This window comes from Varanus komodoensis, unplaced genomic scaffold (assembly GCF_004798865.1).
Source record: "Varanus komodoensis strain SLA01 unplaced genomic scaffold, ASM479886v1 scaffold14_1, whole genome shotgun sequence".
NCBI classification, from domain to species: Eukaryota; Metazoa; Chordata; class Lepidosauria; order Squamata; family Varanidae; genus Varanus; species Varanus komodoensis.
The window spans coordinates 25,375,217-25,395,944 of NW_025335438.1; the positions used below are offsets into that span (position 1 = coordinate 25,375,217).

The 20,728-nt window shown below is 42.8% G+C and overlaps 1 protein-coding gene across 1 annotated transcript in view; it reads right to left on the reverse strand.

The window, feature by feature from the left end:
- Window positions 1–20,728, reverse strand: part of LAMA3 (laminin subunit alpha 3) — a 152,915-nt gene that overhangs the window by 81,367 nt on the left and 50,820 nt on the right. The window contains exons 21-33 of the mRNA XM_044424295.1: window positions 20,085–20,227; window positions 19,317–19,417; window positions 19,072–19,225; window positions 18,301–18,461; window positions 17,877–17,985; window positions 16,142–16,239; window positions 13,675–13,843; window positions 11,962–12,088; window positions 11,729–11,868; window positions 7,637–7,752; window positions 6,505–6,716; window positions 4,790–4,994; window positions 2,255–2,399 (exon numbers count right to left, since the gene is read on the reverse strand). Coding sequence (XP_044280230.1) covers window positions 2,255–2,399; window positions 4,790–4,994; window positions 6,505–6,716; window positions 7,637–7,752; window positions 11,729–11,868; window positions 11,962–12,088; window positions 13,675–13,843; window positions 16,142–16,239; window positions 17,877–17,985; window positions 18,301–18,461; window positions 19,072–19,225; window positions 19,317–19,417; window positions 20,085–20,227 — 1,880 coding nt within the window. The remainder of the gene's footprint in view (window positions 1–2,254; window positions 2,400–4,789; window positions 4,995–6,504; window positions 6,717–7,636; window positions 7,753–11,728; window positions 11,869–11,961; window positions 12,089–13,674; window positions 13,844–16,141; window positions 16,240–17,876; window positions 17,986–18,300; window positions 18,462–19,071; window positions 19,226–19,316; window positions 19,418–20,084; window positions 20,228–20,728) is intronic.

A 20,728-nucleotide genomic window follows, 5' to 3' on the forward strand; every position in this document is an offset into this window, starting at 1 on the left:
CCACTCTTCCCCAGTAGCATATTGGACACCTTCCGACCTGAGGGGCTCATCTTCCAGCATCATATCTTTTTGCCTTTTGGTGTACTGTCCATGGGGTTTTCATGGCAAAGATACTGGAGTGGGTTGCCATTTCCTTCTCCAGTGGATCACGTTTTGTCAGAGCTCTCTGCTATGACCTGTCTGTCTTGGGTGGCCCTGCACGGCATAGCTCATAGCTTCATTGAGCTATGCAAGCCCCTTCGCCATGACAAGGCAGTGATCCATGAAGGAGTGCATATTAATACCTATTTCTAAATATATTTCATCACATTTCCTTAACTTAAGCATATCTAATATATGTCAATACTTTTTTGAGCTAAGAGTTTTGTTAGAACATTCAGAAAGGGCAAAACCTAATTGATAACCACATACTGATCCACACATTAGCTGAGGAGATAAGCAGTGGCTCATTTCATACCTGAATTCACAAAGACTAAATTCTTCAAGCATCTCTATTCATAAATGTGGTTTTAAAGACCACCTGTGAAAAGCCCCACTGAGTGTGTGTGAGCCACTGTGATGAAACATTTATTCATACTGAGTTTTATTTGATCATGCATTTGCTACTTTGGCTTTGATTCTGACTGCAGCACTGCTGTAGCAAGAATGATAAAGGAAATAGCATTGCACGAGGGCAGTGCATGGACAGCAAAGTTGATGGAAACAATGAGAAAAAAATGTTGTAACCTCTTCGGGATTTCAAAATCCTCTTGCTTTAAAACAAGCAGAAAAATATGTGCTGATAAGGAAAATTGGATATGGTATGCATATTCAATTCCATTAATTGGACTACAAAGTAGAATTCAAACAAAAGGCATTGTTGAGGTTTAGCACTAGCAATTGTAATTCTTTGAATGATTGCCTGAAGTACCATTACAGTTCAGCAGTGAATTATTAGTACATTAAGCCAGCGCTTTACATATGTCAGAAGTGGAATTAATTAATGAGTAATACTGACTCCTCAAACCTAGTAGCAAACCTTTTTTACACTTCTGAGGCCCCAGCAGATGATTTAGTAGTGGGCAAATGGAGTAAACACAGCTACAAATTACCCCTTAATCCCAGAACTTTTAGATGACGGTCTTAAAAGTGTGGCAGATGGTGCACAGGCACTCCTGGAACACTGTACACACAGTGCTAGTATACATTGTCCTCAGGACAACGCATCTGGGCTTTCCTAGCACCATCTCTGCTGGCAGCAAATAACTTGTCAACAAAACCCTGTTTCTGCTCAAGGGCTCTTCTTCACTGATCAGTCAGTATGTAACTGTGCAACTCAGAGAACATCCTCCTATTGATTGCTATGGGAAGTAGGAAGGGGAAAGATAGAGGAGATGAAACAGGAATGCTACTATATAGTCTCTTTCCAACACTTTGACTGCCAGCTTCCACAATGCAAAGTGCTGTTCTAACAAACATGGAGACAAAAGGCCTCTCTGGTCCAGCATCCTGCTCCCACAGTGGCCAACCAGATGTCATGGGATGCTCACAATTAGGACACGAGTGCCATAGCAGCGGTCTACTCACATTCCCCAGCAACTGATATACAGAGGCACACTGCCTCTGATACTGAAGGTAGTATTTGTTGATTACATTTCTATACCACCCAATAGCTGAAGCTCTCTGGACAGTTCACTAAAACTATATATTGCCATCATGACTGGTAACCATGATGGGTTGATGCCCTCATCCTCCATAAATTTGTCTGATCCCATTTTAAAGCCATCCAACTTGTATAATCACTACATCTTGCAAAAGTGAATTCCATAGTATAATGCTCTATACTATGTGGAAAAAGTACTTTCTTTTCTCTTTTCTGAGGCTTTCACTAATCACCTTCATGGGTTCCTGTATTATGAGAGAGGAAGAAAAAAATGTCTTCCAATTTGTACACCTCACTTGTCTTTATAATATTAATAATTTTAATATATTATAATATATAATAATGTTCTATCCAGATATTATTAACTCCCCTCATGATGGAGTTGCTCCAACCTCTTGATAATTTTGGTTGCTGTTTTCAGCATGAACCACATTTTGAAATTACCTTTGATTTTATGAAATGGTAATTTAGCCAAGAATAATGTCAGATTTTTAATTCATATGTATTGTTGCTTTGTAAGAAATTACAGGAACCATGATGATCTCCAGTTAAATTAAAAATATGCAGCTCATAGATTACCGCACCATGTGTTTGAATGTGAAAGCACCTGACCTTACAGTGACAAACTCCTGTCTGAGGATTGCAAACACTGGGTTCAGTTCCGCCTCTTTTACATTTGCAGGGTTTGCAGTTTGGAAAACCATAAGAGTCCGGAGCACACTGATCACATCGTTGGCCTATTATTCCTGGGCGGCACCTTCAACAACAATAAAAAGACCAAAGATCATTTCTGAAAAAGGTTTGTTTTCAGGAGATCAAGTTAGGGAATGGTAATTTTGTGATATTATGAAAAGTCTAACAAATGGTGCAGTGCTAATTAAGGCTGGAAAAGAAAGTTAACAGCATTGTAATATGGTATTTTATTTTTACAAGGTCATGGAATAAAATATGGTTGAGATTAAGGATATCAGTGCCAAACTCAGAGAAGATTCCTGTGGTTCCCCAGCACTACATAAGAACAGCCCTGATGAATTAGAGGAAAGGTCCATTTGGTCCAGCGTTCTGTTCTCACAGTGGCCAACCAGTTGCCCACAGGATCCCACAAGCAGGATATAAATGCACAAATGGTCCACCTTGGATGGAGAATTTTGCCAGGTATGACTTTTTGCATTATTGTCCTATGATGGTAAAAGAAGCAATGCTTAGCAGCAACTCTCCCATGTTTAGAACAAAACTGGATATCATGCAGGAGATCTGCATGATTTCTCCCAAAATCATGAAAAGTGGTGCTTCCTCATGCATTTTTCCCTGATCTAAATCCCCATCTCCACTTCCAGGGAAAACGGTTGCCATAGAACTCCATTTTAGTTGCATCTCCCAATAGCAAATTTATTTTGCCATAAAGACTCACGGGCTAGTCCTCAGTTTGTTAAATGCAGTCCTTGGGGTATCTTTATTTTCCCTTGTAGAGCCAACAAGCACTGCAGATGCCTCATCTATGGCAAGTTGTATGATGGACATGTGCACAAGATGCTTTGTGTCCAAAATAAATATTATTGAATGTTAAATTGTACCAGTGTTTCTTAAGTGTTATGCAGGCATCAGAGATGGCCATGCTGACACAAACGAGTTATATTCTGTTGCCATTCTTCAAGAACAGTCCCAAATGAAACAGAATTATTAAATCTCTTTGCAGTCTGTCACAATTCAAAGTTCCAATCAAATTACACATAAAGCATACAAAATAAGAACACTGTACATGGGTGAGGCACAATGCACATAGTCTTTAACTGCATTGCCCAAATATGTTGACAATAAAAAAGCATTTGCTTATCAATTTAGAACTCTGAACATCATGGTGCTCCATAGGTCTGAATTTTGCATTCATAAAATGAGAAAAATGTCTTGCAAAGAGCACAGCTATTAAGACCAAACAAAACATTCTGCTAACAGAATGTGTGACTAGAACCAGGCTGTGACTCAAGCCAATAGGAATGGGTATGTTGTTCTTTTAATCCTCTCCAGCTCCCAAACTCACACAGGGAAGTGGTAACAGAATGGGAAGGAAGAATGTTAACTCTCAATCCATGAATTGCAGTGAACCTGATCTGCACGTGCTTATGCTGACACAAGTATGTCGATCTTCCCTAGATCTGCAATGCATAATTAGCACAATGTTTAGTTTTATAATTAGTCCTGGCATATAAAGACTGCAAGCTTAAATAAGCCTTGATTAAAATTGTATAATTATGAAAAACAATTCTGGTTTGTGCACTGTCTGCATCTTACACAGCAAGACAGAAGCAATATTCTACGTCTGCCTTCCCTAAGCCGGTGCCCCCCAGATGTGTCAGACTGCAATTCTCACCAGCCAAAGATGCATAACCATCGGGAAAGGAGGGCATCAGACTGGGGAAGGCTCCTTTATTCCTGCAGCCAAATAGAAGACTATCTCTGGAGTAATTCTGTGACAGGCCCATTTAAGGACTCTCTCTTGGCTGATCTAGAGCATTTCTGGGATGTGGGGATTGAATAACTGTGGGACGAGTGCCTGGAAAAAGTAGGGAAAACTGTTCTACCCAGTGCTTTTTTTGTAAAAAAGAAAAAAAAAGGTGCCGGAACTCACGTCTTGGGGTCACACTTTCACACAATGGTCGCCGCTGGCAGTAAGCGCTCAGCGCATGACCACATGACCAATCCCAAGCCAAGCAGCATCCCAAGCTGAGCAGCGCCCTCACAATCAGCGCCAACAATCAGCACCGACACACAAGCAGCCCGCAGGCACTATGTTAATGATTTTTGCTGCAGATCTGCTACGCTCAACAGGGTGATTCACAATCACTTGGAAAAATCCGTCAAAAAGCGGTGCCGGAACACCATTCTGGTGCATTCTATGACAAAAAAAAGCCCTGGTTCTACCACTGCCCTAGAAAGAACTTGCATTCATTATGCCACAGTAGCTGGTGAGGTGACGTGTCTAGGAAGTTAATACATTCAGCTCCTTCCAGATGCTCTATCTATGTGTTTTTAAGAATGGGACTCTCTTTTCACTCTTCTTCCTCCCTTGCAGAGTAGTAGCAAGAACAACAATGAAGACAAGAGTTCTTAAGCTTCATCATGGAAATGCAACCCAAAATGTACACTTACTTGCATTGCCCATTAATTCTATTACATTCAGGATTCCCTGCATTAACAATTCCTTTGCCTGAGCAATTGCACCTCTCACAGCCAGCAAGGGGATGGTAGCCAAAGTGCTGCCTTACACACACTTCACATCTGGGCTTAACAGTTTGAGGGGGGCAAATGCATTTCCCAGTGATGTCATCACAAAGGCGTCGTCCGCAGCTGCATGCTGAAAGGGCGAGAATCATTTTATAAGAATAGTATTTTGAATAAGCAAGTTGTCTTTTTTAAAAAGCTGAAAATCCATTATAACTTTTTAAAATCTCACTTCAACTTTATTTAACTGTTAACATTTTAAAAAGTGATCCAAGCATATACATGGAGCCCACATGCTAATTCAGACCTTTAGAACTATTCACAGCTGACTCACACCACTTCTCTCTCTAGGTAGCTGTCTCAGCTGCTGCCTACTGCGCCTCTCTCTCTCTCTCTCTCTCTCTCTCTCTCTCTCTCTCTCTCTGTGTGGGGGGGGGGGGGGGGGGGGGGGGGGCGGGAGGTTCAGCCCTCCTCTGATGATCAGTTCTAAACCATGAAGAAATAAGTCTAGCCATGACTTAAGGATGACACTGCGCTTTTCTTCATTTTTGTTTTGTTTGTTTTTACATTTATATATCATCACATTCCTGTCAATGTACTCATAGACAGTTCACAGCTTGAAAAATAGTTTACAAATAGTGTATAATTACAATAGAAAATGAAAAAGTAAACAAGCAGGGAAGAGGAGCCAGAGCTAAGCTGTGCTGCATGGCAACAATTACACAAGGGATTTTCTACCCAAGGCTGTCCGTCCACTGTGTGTACTTCTGGTTTCGTTCCAGAATTGAGATCCAAGCTCTGTGCAAGTTTTTCCTTTCCTGTTTTTCTGCTGTATAACCTCTAGGTGGTATAGCAGAACAGTGCAAATACATAATTTCAAATGTTGCTTTCTATTTAGGAAGGAGCTTAGTATATAATGACTTGCTGCTTTAATCACTCCTTATTTTTAATATTAATTATTTTATTGCTGTTAGGTTGTTTTCTTCTGCAGTTTTTGCATTTCAGGATATGTTATAAACTGGAGGAATATTTTTAATTGTTAACTTTGTTGTAATGCACCTAGAACTGTTCAGAGAAAGCCACAGTTTTAATTAATAAAATACATGAATATCCTTTGGGGAAGTATACTTACTTCATGTTAAACATGCATTGTAAGTATGCATAAAGCAATAGTTCCTTCAAAAACCAACAAACGCAGTTTAATCAAAAGTATTTCACAGTAGCTCCAACATTTTGAATTCTCTCATTTATCAATCAATACAAATAAATGACCTTTGATGCAACAGGATATAAACGGCCAATGTGTTGTAGTGGTTATGAATGCAGGACTGGGACTCAGGAGATCTGGGTTCAAGCCCCCACTCAGCCATGGATCTCACTGGGTGATTTTGGGCCATTCACAAACTCCCATTGCAACCTATCTTATAGGGTTGCTGTTGCGAGGATAGGATTGAGAGGAGGAGGAGAATTAGGTAAGCTGCCTTGAGTTCCTTGGAAAAAAAAGGGTGGAATAATATTATAAATACATGTTAAAGAAAAATCCTAAACACAAAACAAAATAAATACAGAATGAAATAGTCAGGCATCATTCAAGAAAAGCATATGATATGACCTCTCCCTGGAATTACTGGCAATATACCTACGTTTGCAAGATGGAAATCCATAATAGCCTGTTTGGCACCTGCTACATCGGCGGCCAATGATGTTTGGCTTGCAGCTGCACTGCCCTCCCACTGGATCGCAGGTAAGACTGGTGGCACCATTTCTGTGGCAGTTGCAAGGCAGAGCCCCATTGTTGTAGGCTGCCACAAGTGATCTTGCTGAATTTCTACAGAATTCTGAGGAACTTACAGGGCTGTGAAAATGAAACAAGTCACGAAACTGAATTCTGGTAGTTTTATTTTAAATACCCACTTATTGTCTTAGCTGGATCTGAAATATTGTTCATTTACTCTCATTTTTATTTCTATAATGTACTGCCTGTTCAGCTGTGGAAATACAGTTAAAAGAATTCCATGTTTTTATTATTATTATTATTATTATTATTATTATTATTATTATTATAACATTTCTATGCCGCCCCTTGCCGAAGCCTCGGGGTGGCTTACAACACAATAAAATACATTGAAATACAAAAGAACATAATAAATTACCATTAAATACAAAAATACAAAAAATACACTGAGATACAAACATAATAATATAAAATTAAAATTAACAGTATAAAATAAGTAAATAAAGAATATAGGAGGAGAAAAGAGAAGGAAGAAGAAGTTGCCCTGGCCAGATCATATATTTTAACAATTAAAATGATGTTTAAATAAAAAGGTCTTTACCTGGCGCTGAAAAACCAGTAATGACGGTGCCAGGCGGACCTCTTTGGGGAGTGAATTCCATAGGTTGGGCGCCACCGCCCAAGGACATTATATCTGTAACACCCTCTCTCCAACGCATGTGCAGTATGGATGCACATGTAGGGGCAGTAGTCTCCCTCCAGTTGTTTACCCTAACACATCCCAACTGTGAACTTCACTTAGCCAACTTTACCATCCCAAGCCACCCAAAGGTCCTCTGTTTCCCTAAAATGCCTTTGCTGTTGCTATCCCTTTTGCTTGGAACGTCTTCCCAGAATGCTTCTGTGAAACCAGCTTCTTTCAAATCCCTCCTCAAAATTAACCTTTTCTGGAGCAACCCCATGTCCCAGTTGTAGACAGGGGCCCACCTTGCACAAGGAACAGTCTGAGTTGACACAAGCAGGACTGCACTGTGACTTACTTAATGTGAAAACTGTTCCCACCACACTGGTTGATGAAATCGTATGACTTATCCACAGTGTCTTTCTGAAGAAGTGTGTAAGTGTAGCTGTCTGCTGGAACAACCAGGATACGTTCCTTTAAAATGATGAGAAAATGGCATTATTTATTTATTTATTTATTTATTTAGAAAATTTCTATGCCGTCCCATTCGCTGAAGCCTCAGGGCAGCTCACAAACATAAATAACTTCAATTAAAATAATATAAATTAACAGTATAAAGTAAGTTGCCCTGGCCAAAGAATAAAAAAAATAAATACTATTAGCAGTAAAAATGACATTTGAATAAAAAGGTTTTGGCCTGGCGCTGAAAAACAAATAATGATGGCGCCAGGCGGACCTCTCTGGGAGCGCATTCCATAGATTGGGCGCCACCGCAGAGAAAGCCCTCCTCCGAGTACTCATCCTCCTAATTTCCTTCATGGAGGGTTCCTGGAGAAGGGCCTCTCCCACAGATCTCAGGGGGCGGGTGGGCATATATGGACGTAAGCGCTCCTTCAGGTAACCAGGACCCAAGCCGTTTAGGGCTTTATAGGTCATCACCAACCCCTTGAATTGGGCCCGGACTTCAATGGGGAGCCAGTGAAGCTGACGGAGAACTGGAGTCATGTGAACATAATGCCCAATCCCCATCAGCAGCCTGACAGCTCTATTTTGAACCAATTGAAGTATCCGGACCATCTTCAAGGGCAGCCCCATGTAGAGTGCGTTACAGGAAGTCAAGTCGGGAAGTCACCAATGCGTGTGTCACTGTCGCCAGGCAGTCATTCTCCAGGTAGGGGTGCAGCTGATGGATCAGCCGCAGCTGAAAGAAAGTGCACATCGCCACCGCTGTCACCTGAGCTTCCAGTGAAAGCTCTGGGTCGAGGAGCACTCCCAAGCTGCGGACCTTGTCCCTAAGAGGGAGTGCAACTCCATTCAGGACTAGGTTCATTTCACCCTCACCGAAGCCCGATCCGCCAACCAACAGGACCTCCGTCTTGTCTGGATTGAGCTTCAGTTTATTGGCCTTCATCCAGCCCATTACCTCGGCCAGGCACCGGTTCAGCACAGCCACTGCCTCACCTGGATTGGTGGAAAACGAGAGGTAGAGCTGGGTATCATCAGCATACTGATGGTTCCACAGCCCACACCTCCTGATGACCTCTCCCAGCGGTATCATGTATATGTTAAACAGCAAAGGGGACAAAATGGATCCCTGCGGTACTCTATGGCATAGCTGCCATGGTGCAGAGCCATAGTCCCCCAGCACCACCTTCTGGAATCGGCCATTGAGATAGGAGCAGAACCACTGCAAAGCAGTGCCTCCGACCCCTAATCCCGCTAGCCTATCCAGAAGGATACCATGGTTGATGGTATCAAAAGCCGCTGAGAGGTCCAGAAGAGCCAACAGGGACACACTCCCCCTGTCCTTCTCCCTGCACAGGTCATTGTACAGGGCGACCAAGGCAGATTCAGTACCGTACCCAGGTCTGAAGCCGGACTGAAATGGATCCAGATAATCAGTTTCATCCAAGAGTGCTTGGAGTTGTCCCGCCACCACCCACTCCAACACCTTGCCCAGAAACGGGATGTTGGCCACTGGTCTATAATTAGTGGCCATCTCTGGATCCAGCGACGCTTTCTTCAGGACCTGTCGGACTACCGCCTCCTCTGAGGGAGGGCAGGTACCTGACCCTCCCTCAGAGAAGCGTTAACCACTTCCAAGATCCAGATCCCAATCCCGTGCTTGGCGTTGTTTATTAACCAAGATGGGCAAGGGTCCAATAGGCAAGTGGTGGGACGTACTCGTCCAAGCACCTTGTCCACATCATCAGGCTGCAATAACTGAAATTCATCCATTAATTTTGGACCAGACGGCGACATTGGTATCTCCCCAGAAGCCTCTGAATCACTAGTAGAGTCTAGCTCATGACGAATCTGAGCGATTTTCTCCCTGAAATGCTTGGCAAAGTCGTCACAGTGGGCCTTTGAGGGTGGAACCAAATCTTTCTTAGGGCCAGGACGGACCAGCCCTTGTACCACCCGAAAAAGCTCTGCTGGACGGCATTTTGAGGAGGCAATGGAAACGGAGAAGAATTTCTTTTTCGCCGCCCTCACTGCCACAGCATAGGCCCTATACTGGGCTCTTAAGTGTGTTCGGTAAGATTCATCCCATGATCTCCTCCACCTATGCTCTAGCCATATTCCGGCCTGCTTCATCACCCGCAATTCAGATGTATACCAAGGGGAAGAGTGGGCTCTGCCTGGCGGGAGAGGATGCTTAGGAGCGATCGTGTCAACAGCCCTAGTCATCTCCTCATTCCATAGTTCGACCAGAGCCTCGACAGGAGCACCAGTCTTGTCAGCCAGAAACGCCCCCAGGGCCTTCAGGAATCCGTCCAGATCCATCCGGCTCCGGGGGTGGACCCACACAATCGGATCCGCACCCTTACAGAAGGAGAGGCCGCTCTGGAGCACAAACCTCACGAGGAAGTGATCTGACCATGACAGGGGTGTCAGACAAATTCCTCACCCTCAGACCACCCTCTTCCTGCCCAGTCGAGAAAACCAGGTCCAGAGTGTGTCCACGTTCATGGGTCGGGCCGGTGACATGTTGAGACAGCCTCCTGGCTGTCATGGAGGCCATGAAGTCCTGAGCCGCCCCGGTCAGACCAGTCTCGGCATTGAGACTGAAGTCCCCCAGGACCAACATCCTGGGGGTCCGCAACACCAGGTCCGAAACGATCTCCATCAGCTCAGGCAGGGAGTCTGTTGGGCAGAAGGGTGTACGGTACACCAACAGAATCCCCGATCTGTCTCGGTCGCCCAACACCAAGTAGAGGCACTCCAGCCCTGGTCTCAAAGGGGCTGAAAGTTCTGTGAGGGACATGGAGGCTCGGTAAACCAAAGCGACCCCCCTCCCCTCCCCTCCCCTCCCCTCCCCTCCCCTCCAGGCGTGGATGGTGCCGAACCAGATACCCAGGTGGGAACATTTGAGAGAGGGCGACATCCCCCCCTTCTCCCGCCCTGGTCTCTTTTCTGCAAGCCAGGTCAGCCCCCTCATCCACAATCAAGTCATGGATGAGGGAAGATTTATTGTGGACCAACCTGGCATTGAGCAGCAGCACTGTCAGGCCCGAGGGGCGGTTGACAAGACTACCTGGAACCCTCTGGCTGGGGGTAGAACCAGAAGGAGGGACAGGTGTCAGCCATCTGTCCCTCCTCCTTCTACGCAGACACGTTGAGCCCCCACCACTGTAACAACCATTGCCCGTGACCACCCCAATGGCAGTGCCCATGCACTCCCCAGGAAACTCAACCGTCGACATGGCCAGGGATGACTCCATAAAAACAAATTAAAATACAATAAAACTTTAAAACAGTAAAAACTCCCCATCTAGTCCCCCCCACCGATACAAAATTCCACCCACCGACCTAGCCCCCTGCCAGCCCAGCCCTGCACGGACACAAACGGCAGCGACGCCGGCAGGGGGGGAGCAGAGAGGGGCGTGGAAACCTGCCAGGCGGCGAGATGGCGGCACCCTCCTCCGCACCGTAGACGGTGGCCCTGGCATGGCCCTGGCGTCCTCCATCCCCGGGGTGGCCCAACGGTGGCGGCGGGAGCGGCATCAGCTGGCCTCCGGCATGGCGACGGCAGCAGCAGCTGCGGTGGCAGTGCGGTGCGGCACAGCACGGCGCTGAAGGTGTTCCAGGGAGGGAGGGAGCTCCGATCCAGCCCTGCCCCAGGCCGCGTCCAGCGGGTTAAGCCAGCGCCCGCCTGCGCACCCCACCCCAATCCGGCATTGCTCTCATTTTAACAAAATGAAGAGTACTGTGCACAAGTATCCAAGCATAGTTTCCAGACAATTTCTATTAATTTTGAAAAGAGTGTGTGCATACAAAAGATACTTGCATCATGTCTATATTGATGCTGAAAATGAAAGAAACCTAAAAGGTATGCAGAGTCTTGACTGTATATTCAGAGCGTAAATTACTTTTGCCTAATTATCTCTACAGAGATGTTTTGTCTTTAGTTCAACAATCAAATAGTTTCATAGTTAATAAAACTTACCAACACCACTGTTTTTCCATTAGGAATTTTCACTGTTACTGAGATGTCATGCTTAGTGATATCAAACTCAATTTGATTTTCTGCCATCACCAGACTTCGACAACCAGAAATATGCGGACAAAATGAGGCATTATTAGAACCTAAAGCAGACAAAATGAAGGAAAATTAAAAGTAATATATGGAAATTCCAAGTGTGATTTTAAAAAACTAAACCAGTGTAAAATCTAGCTCACCTGACCAGACTTGTCCTCCATCCACAGTTACATGCACAGGAAACGTTGGGTTATTTGGCTGGTAAAAATGTGTAATGAACACATATCTGCCCAAACGAGGCACTCTCCCACGCAGTGTAATTTGGTTCTGTTGAAATAAATCAGTTCATTACATTTATTAAACTTTTCAGGAATAACTTATTTGTAGACTACAATGGCTGTGTCCCAGTGATTGCTTGATCTGATACTAAACTGAAAGTGTGGGAAGATGTCAAATAAAAGGGAATTCAGAGTTGAACAGGATTTTTACAGGCTCTGGCAATCTCTTCACATTTCTAAATCATGACTAGCTTCTTAAATTTAGAAGAGGATAGAAGGAGAAGATGCTGAGTACCTAAGCATGACTTGTGGTGCCAGGTACACTACTTTCTTAAAAACATGGTCTTTTGAGACAGAGAAACAATTGGTAACTTCAGAACTGGAAAGTGTGAACCATTCACCATCCCTGATTCCTGGAAGATCTGCATGAGCTTCCTGAACTCCCATTGAGAGCTGCATGAACTCCCATTGTTTGAAAAGGTCATCCATCTTCCCAGGCCCAGCATCCACCCACAACATTTTTGGGCAGCTGCAGAGGTCCAAGTACCTTGTTGAAGTCCATATTTATGAGTTACCTACACCAGACATGAGGGCCAAAATCAAGTGTCAGCCTGGTTTGGCACCTGCCAAAAACCTAAACCCCAGCAGGGACCCACAAATAACATTCCTTGGGAGTTGTTGTTCTTCTTCACCATGGCAATTTTCTCATTTACCTACCTCTGACAATGGTAGTAGTGAGGATGAACAATACTTACAAACTGGCTCTCAGCCCATCAAACAAGTGGTCACAATGATGAGAAAGAAGATGAGAAGCAATAGCAGTTGGTGAGAAGGTACTCATGGAGAAGAGAGACCCACAGAAAGCACCTTGCTGAAGGCTCTTAAAAACCTGAACCTAGCACTGGTGGACACCTAGGTCTGGAAGATGCCTACCATTTTAATTCATCACAGTGCTTCCAATATAGTGTCAGAGAATTGTGGGTAATTAATATGGTTGTTCCCAAAGCTAGCTACTTCATTCCAGCTACCTCTTAACCCAAGGAAGATACATGAGCCCTCACTTAACATATTGCAGAAAAAATGTGAAGTCAAGAAGCATGTATCACTTTTTCTTTTGGCCAAGTCTGGTCAGAGTGATATCTATATCACTCTGACCAGAGCAGGCAATGAATAACTATTCAAAGAAAATATGAATTTAATGTGAATAGGCATTACCTTAGACAAGCTAAGCTAAGAGTCATCCAGCAGTGGCTCTTTATGAGAGGTCATCTCCTTGCAAATCAATAAAGAAAAGCACTTAACGTTCTACAAGAGTGCAGTTGTCATGCCAGATAAGGTTAATGTTTACAAATCTTTATAAAGATTTGCAGACTTTGAAATCCTTTAAATTCTTGTGTTTTTAAACCAGTTATTGAATTTCAGATTTATGCACTGCTACTGGCTTTATTTTTATTCTCATGTAATACTGCACATTTAAATGGAGGTTTTAGTGTGCTGTATTTTATTGGTTTAATTACTGTGAACCTCCCAGAACACTTTGGCTATTGGATGGTATAAAACTGTTATTAATAAATAAATCAGTGAGTATAAAAGTACCTCACTCTAGGAACTATATTTAATTCAAAATGTAACTACCTGTGAGGAAGTCAAAGTCACTCCACTGGCTGTGTGAGGAGATGGTAGAAAAGTAAGTGAATCCTCATAGACCACGTTGGTTGGCACTTCTGCCACCTTCCCATCCCTCAGAGCATCCAAAACCGTGGCTGCAGGAGGCGTTTCATACAGCGAAGGGATGCATGAAGCACTTTAAAGGGGAGAAAGCATGCAATCATTTAATGTAGATTCTAGAAAGTAGAGCCAAATAAATGCAAAGTGTTTACATGACTGCCATATACTGTGTGGAAGGAAACAGGAGAATGGTACAGAATGCCTTAAGGAACAATTTGAGTATAGCCACAATTGCATGGTGACCACATCATAGATACTCACAGCAAACTCATTTTCATTCTCTCTTCCATAGGCAGCTAAAGCAGTACCATCCATGTACAAGAGGGAGAAATCAGCCTGCTTAGGGGAAACCCTGAGTTGTAGATGTATAAAACATAATCAGGAAAAAGTCTAAGGAATGAGGCAATGGAAGTAGCTCAGTGGGGGTGGAATATTCATTGTGGCACAAAATGCTGGCTGATAATGGAGCCTGGGAGAACAGAAAACCCTACTGGGATATTGGAAAGGGATGGAGGGTTCTTGAAAAGAGGATGGCTGGCTGCAGTTCTGCATGTCAAGTTGCAAAGTGTTGCATCAGTTAACACATATTTCAGTTAAAGCAAAATACTGGGCAATTTTGGGGGGTCATGCTTAGGAGAAGTATCTGTAGGAATTATGGAGGGACAAAACTAAAGATTAGCTAAATTCCTTAAATAATTCCTTATCCAACTATTGGTGAAAACTTACACATCTCTACTGAGTAGCAAACAACCCCTGTGAACAATTTTTCTTTTGTCAGAATAGACAGAATGTCAGTCCTGCCAAAATCTATTTATATATTTGTTTGTTTATAATATTTCTATATTGCTCTGGTATGGAGATTCTAGAGTATTGAATGATAAAAAGATAACACAGGGAAAAGGAATAAAACAATATGTTAACAAAATCAAAAAAATTGTGGCTGTTTAGTTCAGGAAGTCCTCCTGAAATAAAGAGGTTTTCAGGAGGCACTAAAAGCAGGAGAGTGTTGATGCCTGCACAGTCTCCAGAGGCAGGAAGTGCCAGGGAAATTAAGCTATTACACTCAAGGCTCTTCTTTGGGTGGACTCCAATCAGGGTATAGGTCCATATGGAGCCATCAGGGACATGCCATCCAATGACCTCAGTGAAGTGCTACACCATTTACACTCTAGCTGACATGGACTGCAGCCCCCCAGTATACCACGGAGTGGGCTCTACAGTGCCAGAGAAGGCACTAAGCTGCACTCAGATTGATGGTCTTTGCATCTCATTATTCTACAGAGAGACCAGGGCCCCTGCTGGATCCCCAGCTTTCTACACTGAAAATAATGCTCTCCTTAAGAGGATTCAGAAATCCTCAGTATTCCATCATTTGCCTGGTATGTACTGTCCAAATGGGTCTCCCACTACTACAAGAGAGAACTAATGCAATGAGTTCAAATCTTGTCAGAAAATGATCTGACCATGATAATAGGGTTACTTGGACATCGCCCCTCCCTAATTTTCAGACTAATCATCTCATAGCCTAGAGCAAAGACTAAGTCTTCATCATTTGAGCAGACAGATAACCCATGGTTGTCATGGAGGCCATGAAGCTGGAGCTCCAGAGACAGCTGCAATGTGCATGTTAATGTCACCCAGAACACTGTCCTGGTTTCTCCAGTACTGTGCTTGAGACCTCTGCCAGCTCAGCCAGAGATTTCCTAGGCAGCAAAGTGAGTAGCATACCAGCAGCATCTCCAACTTGTCTCCTGGCCCAACACCAGGTGCCCTCTCCTGGGGAGGGTGAGGGAGAGGATGTTCTGCAGACCATGGTGAGTCCTCTCACCACAGCAGTCCTGTAGCCTGTGTTGGGATTGCACCTGGTACCCAGACAGGCAGAGCATCTCTCCTAGTTAGCCCACTCCAGTCTCAGTGCAATATGCCAGCTCAGCCTTTTTATACACAGTTAAATCATGAATGAATGTGGCTTATTGTGAACTGGCCTGAGTTAAATACCAGCCCTGCAAGACAGCAGGGCTCTCTATATCAGCAAGCAAATACATGTGATGCAAAGGAAGGGGGCAGAAGGGGAACAGCCCTGAACATAAACTATCGTACTCTGATGTCCAGAACGCTCTTCTTACCATATCTCTTCAGACCTAAAGCACTGAGGTGGTAACACCACCCCTGTGGGTCCCTGTATCTAAATTTTCCTGATATATCCTTACCCCCACAAACTTCCCCCACACCCTCAATACCTACTTACACAAACAGACCCTCAGTCACATGATGGGCACTGCAGTTATTCCTGAGTGAGATAACAGTATTTCAGTCTTAAAATCTTGAATTCTTAAAGACTTCAAGGAAAGCAAAAGGGAAGAAAGCATTTTACCTTGAATCAGCTGAATGGGTGTATGTGGCAATGCAATACACCTGAGGCTTAAGATATTCTAGTGAGAAATCTTCCAATGGGATAAGGCAAACCTTGCACTAGAAAGAAAACAAAAGGTGTGTTACATTTTTCCCTCCTATAGGACTGCAGCTTAAGGTCTGAAGGAGGGTTGGAAAGCTGCCCTTTGGAAAGTTCCCTTGCACATCAGTGGGATGCAGGTTTACCTCAAGAGTGGAAATCCCTTTTGGGATTTCCTGGATGGCCATGACCTAATTTCCTGAGTATACCTACAATGTGTTGAGTGATATTCCAGCTTTGCATAATATTTTCTCTACCTTAAAGGTATTGCTGGCTTATTTTGGTTTACTGAGAAGAAGCATCATACTGGTGCACACAGCTCATTTGCTCTTCCTTCACTCCTTCCTTTGCACAAGCAGGTTAAACACACACACACACACACACCCAAAACCAGAAATTGAGAGATTCAGGTACCCCTAATTTCTTACTTCTAAGCAATCAGGGATTCATGAGCCAACAACACCATTTGCGGGTCTTTGTTATTATGCTGCCATTTATTTACACCATTTCAATTTATTTATTGCATATTTGATTGACTGATTTCCAAGTGTTGCCTTTAATTTTGTAAACTGCTGCAAGATCTCATATGAACTGCAGCAGAGGAATGTCTTTAAATTAATGAATATCACTTATCATAGTAAATTGTTTCTCAGGAAAGAGAAAGCATAAAGTGCCTCCATAATTCAATAAATAAGGCAGTAAAACAATCCGGGTATCCCTTGCTAGTGAGCCCATAGTAGTGGGGAGGGTTGGGAGGGAGTCAGTCTCCATGGCTTCCTGTGACATGCAAATCCAAGCAGAGTGGCTTGTTACAACAAGCCAACAAGATCACACAGGGATCACAGTAGGGTTTTGGGATGACTTATGAACCACAGCAACAAGTCAGTCTGCCCAGGAGCCGACATCATCGTGTACACAGGCTCTGTGATTTGAAAGTATGTTAAACACAATGGCATGAGAAGACAGACTTAGGTATCCAAAAGGTGGCAGCAAAGATCTTATAATCCAGGATTTTTAATTTCTTCATTGAGGAAGTCAGCTACATTCAAAGACCGTTCTTTGCTTTGCCGTGGAGGAGGGTTGAAGAATCAAGGATTGTATCTACTCACAGGATTCTTAGGTACTGTGGAACTGTACAATTATTGTAATCATTTGAAACCCAAATACATACTGTGCTATTTAATGAGATTAAAATTGTATCTCGTAGACACTTGTCTGTGGCATAGTGTAAAATCAGTATGACTCAGAGTCTGCCCAAATTAAACCACAGATATAACTCCTACCAAAAGAAAAAAAAATGATAAGAGATGTGCCTGTCCCTCATTAGAAGCCCCGGCCTGGTCTGTTGGTTGTGGTGATTATGAGAACTGCCCAAAAGGAGGATTTCACTTCATGCCTTACTCCTTTGGGCAACTACTCCTGCATCCTTCCCTGCCTCAGACCAACATGACAGAGAGGAAATTATACTGGCTGGTCTCAATTTATGGTGCCAAGGTTCTGAAAGTTTTGTATACATATAGACCCAAAGCAGACAATTCTGGGTGCATGGTATGAGACAAATTCCTGTGTTTCCCATCTAAAATGTACTACTGGAGACATTGATGGAAAGAGTTTTCTTAATTCAAACTTTGGGAAAATATTACATGCAGAAACGTACCAGAAGAAAATCTATTGCTGATGACCTCAGATGTAACTCTGCATCAGCTGAAAGATGATAAACAGCAACACGACTCATATAATCAATCACAACACTGCGACACAGGAAGCTGTAGGAGATTCAAAAGCCATTATAAGTCATTACCTCTTCCACATAAATAATGTTTCTACCCATAAATCAAGCCTTCTACCCAAAAAGGCATTTATTCATCCATTCTTTGCTCACTTCTTCAAGCATCAGTTTTAAAGATGTTATAATTTACCTTTAATGTTGTTAAACAAATAAAGAAAACCTATATGGATTGAAAAGTGTGGAAAATCTGCAAAACTAATCCAACACAATGTTAAGAATCAAATTTGGAGTCAAAGATTTAAGTCACCTGTATGGATTAATAGTCAGAAAATAATAGTTTCAGTTTTCTCACCTGTATTTACAGCTGTATATATTTATTCTTGCCTCCATTGTTTGCCCAGGGCGATTAATCTTCACATTACCAACATAGATTTGATCATGTTCATTAAGGTACTCAAGGACTACTACATAGCGGCCAGCTTTGGGTACGTTCAGTCTGATTTGCAGAGCTACCTAACAAAGATTCAAATCACATTTTAATATTAAGAAAATAAGTATCATAAGCATGCTATTCTCTTCTATTTGTTTTCACCAGCATTTAATAATTTAGACACTGAATCTGATCTGCTAAGTAATTATTGCTCCTAAGGAGCAATATTCAAGTGAACAAAGATTCTCTGAACATCAGCTCACTGTTGGTCTGTCCATCAGTTCCATTCATGTTTTGTATTGTGTTAATTTCATGTAAATGGGAAGATTCCAAAAGCAAACAAAACATGAAAGCCATACAAGCAATTCCTAAATGTGTCAACACAGTGCACTTTCCTCCCATTGACTAAAGCATGGGAAATTTAAAATGTGCCCATTAAAACTGCATATTCTTAAGTACACATTTGCAGGCCTGAGGCAAGTTCAGGAATCTACAAATATTTTCAAAGAAAATGTATTTGACTTCAGGATTGCAAACAGGGCATCTTTGAGCAATTTTCAAACTGAAATGAATTCTTGTATGTCTCTAACTGCTGTTTGGGTAAATCACCACACAGCAGTTCTGAGGGGATAGTGCATAGCGTGTCCCATTTACAAATGGCACATTTATATACACAAGGAAAAACATCTTTACCTCTTGACCACTGAAATGTGACATCACTGGATGATTTGGTGTTGGTTGTTGGAAAACTACTTTTCTGTACTCTCCACCACGTAAGAAGAATGTTACTTCTGAACCAAGCACACAATAAAATCTGTCCAGTGGCAAGTTTTTATATTCTAAGCAACTGTAAAAGAAAATGCAGTGCTTAGTTGGACTGTTAAAGTGAATATAAACAACATGGGCAATTGTCTCATTAATGAAACAGAAGCACTAACCTCTCTCTTGCAGAATGCCCAGAATGAGTGCAAGGTTCCGTAACAGGAAATCGCAACAGGGGAGCTTCATAGTAGTCTCTTGGTAAGAGCACCAAGTAATCCTGGCAGGACAAACCAAGATTATTGTAAGCGTATTTCTTGAACACATGATCAAGTGAAAATGGAAGGAAAACTGTGTGCAACAAATTATGTATTTATTTAAAATACTTATACCCTGCCCTTCATGATCAAATCACAGGGTTTTGTAGAAAACACGTTAAAACATTTCCTTAGTTTTATCATCGGAAGTCACCTTCTCCCTGTTGGAGATTATTTACTGATGATGTACTCTATGCTACTGTAGTAACACTGAAGCCAATGGGAAGGAATTTCTTTGCACCTGGCTTGAGGCTGATGCAAACCTGCACCATCAATGGGAGCAATTTCAATCCCCCAATGGGATGGAAGGGGAAGAGTGTGTGGCATCAATGTGATCCTCCCCCGTGCTACTCGTGTCTCATCAGCTTTGTCCAGTTTCAGCTCCAGTCTTCCGCTGGCATATCTGAGGTGCTTTGCTTCTAGGGGCTATTTTGGTGGGGGTTCTGCCCCAGCCAGCAGATCTTAAATATATTCTAATCCTAGCCCTTGAAATGCACAAGTTCTCATTCTTAATTCCAATGTCATGCTGAACTTCCTGCGTAGGCACTTATGGAGTGCATCCTTTCTTTCTTTGGGATGCACTCAAGAACAGAATCAGCACTACACAAATACCTTTAAGTAAATTCTTACCAGAAGGACTCCCTCTGCCATGATTTTAAAAATCCAGGTTCCGGGGTGTAATGCAAATGGACCTGCAATGCTCTTCCCTGGTACAGTTATAAAAGCTGGTTCTTTACTAGGTGGGAACTCAAAGTCTTTGATCTGATGAGTCCCTGTCAGAAAGCAAGTAAATTAATAATATCATACTTTGATCATTTGCAGCCCAACTTCTGTACATTAAAAGGAGATGGACAGCAAATTAAGAGGTTAAACAAAGCTCTGAACCTGGTCTCCCAATCAGCATAAATAACATTCCATTACGCATCAACCTGAATACTCTACTGCTTGATTCAGAGGGAATGCTCTCAAGCAGATCAACATAGATACTTACATCTAGGCTTGTTCCAATCACTGTCTCTCTTGATATATGATCTAGGAAACTGTTTAATCACTGCTTATAGAGGAAATTATGTGCATTAGAGGGTGGGTGCAGGGCAGGTAAAGAGAAAGCAGATGGACACATAGCTTACTTGCAGCATAACGATAATGGTTGAATTGACCTGGTATCATTTGGACTGAACCCAATCTGCATGTGTACCATTCAGAAGGAAACTAGTAAAGGCTGAGCAGAATAGAATCTTGAATATTATCAGGTGTTCAACCAGCTAGAGATT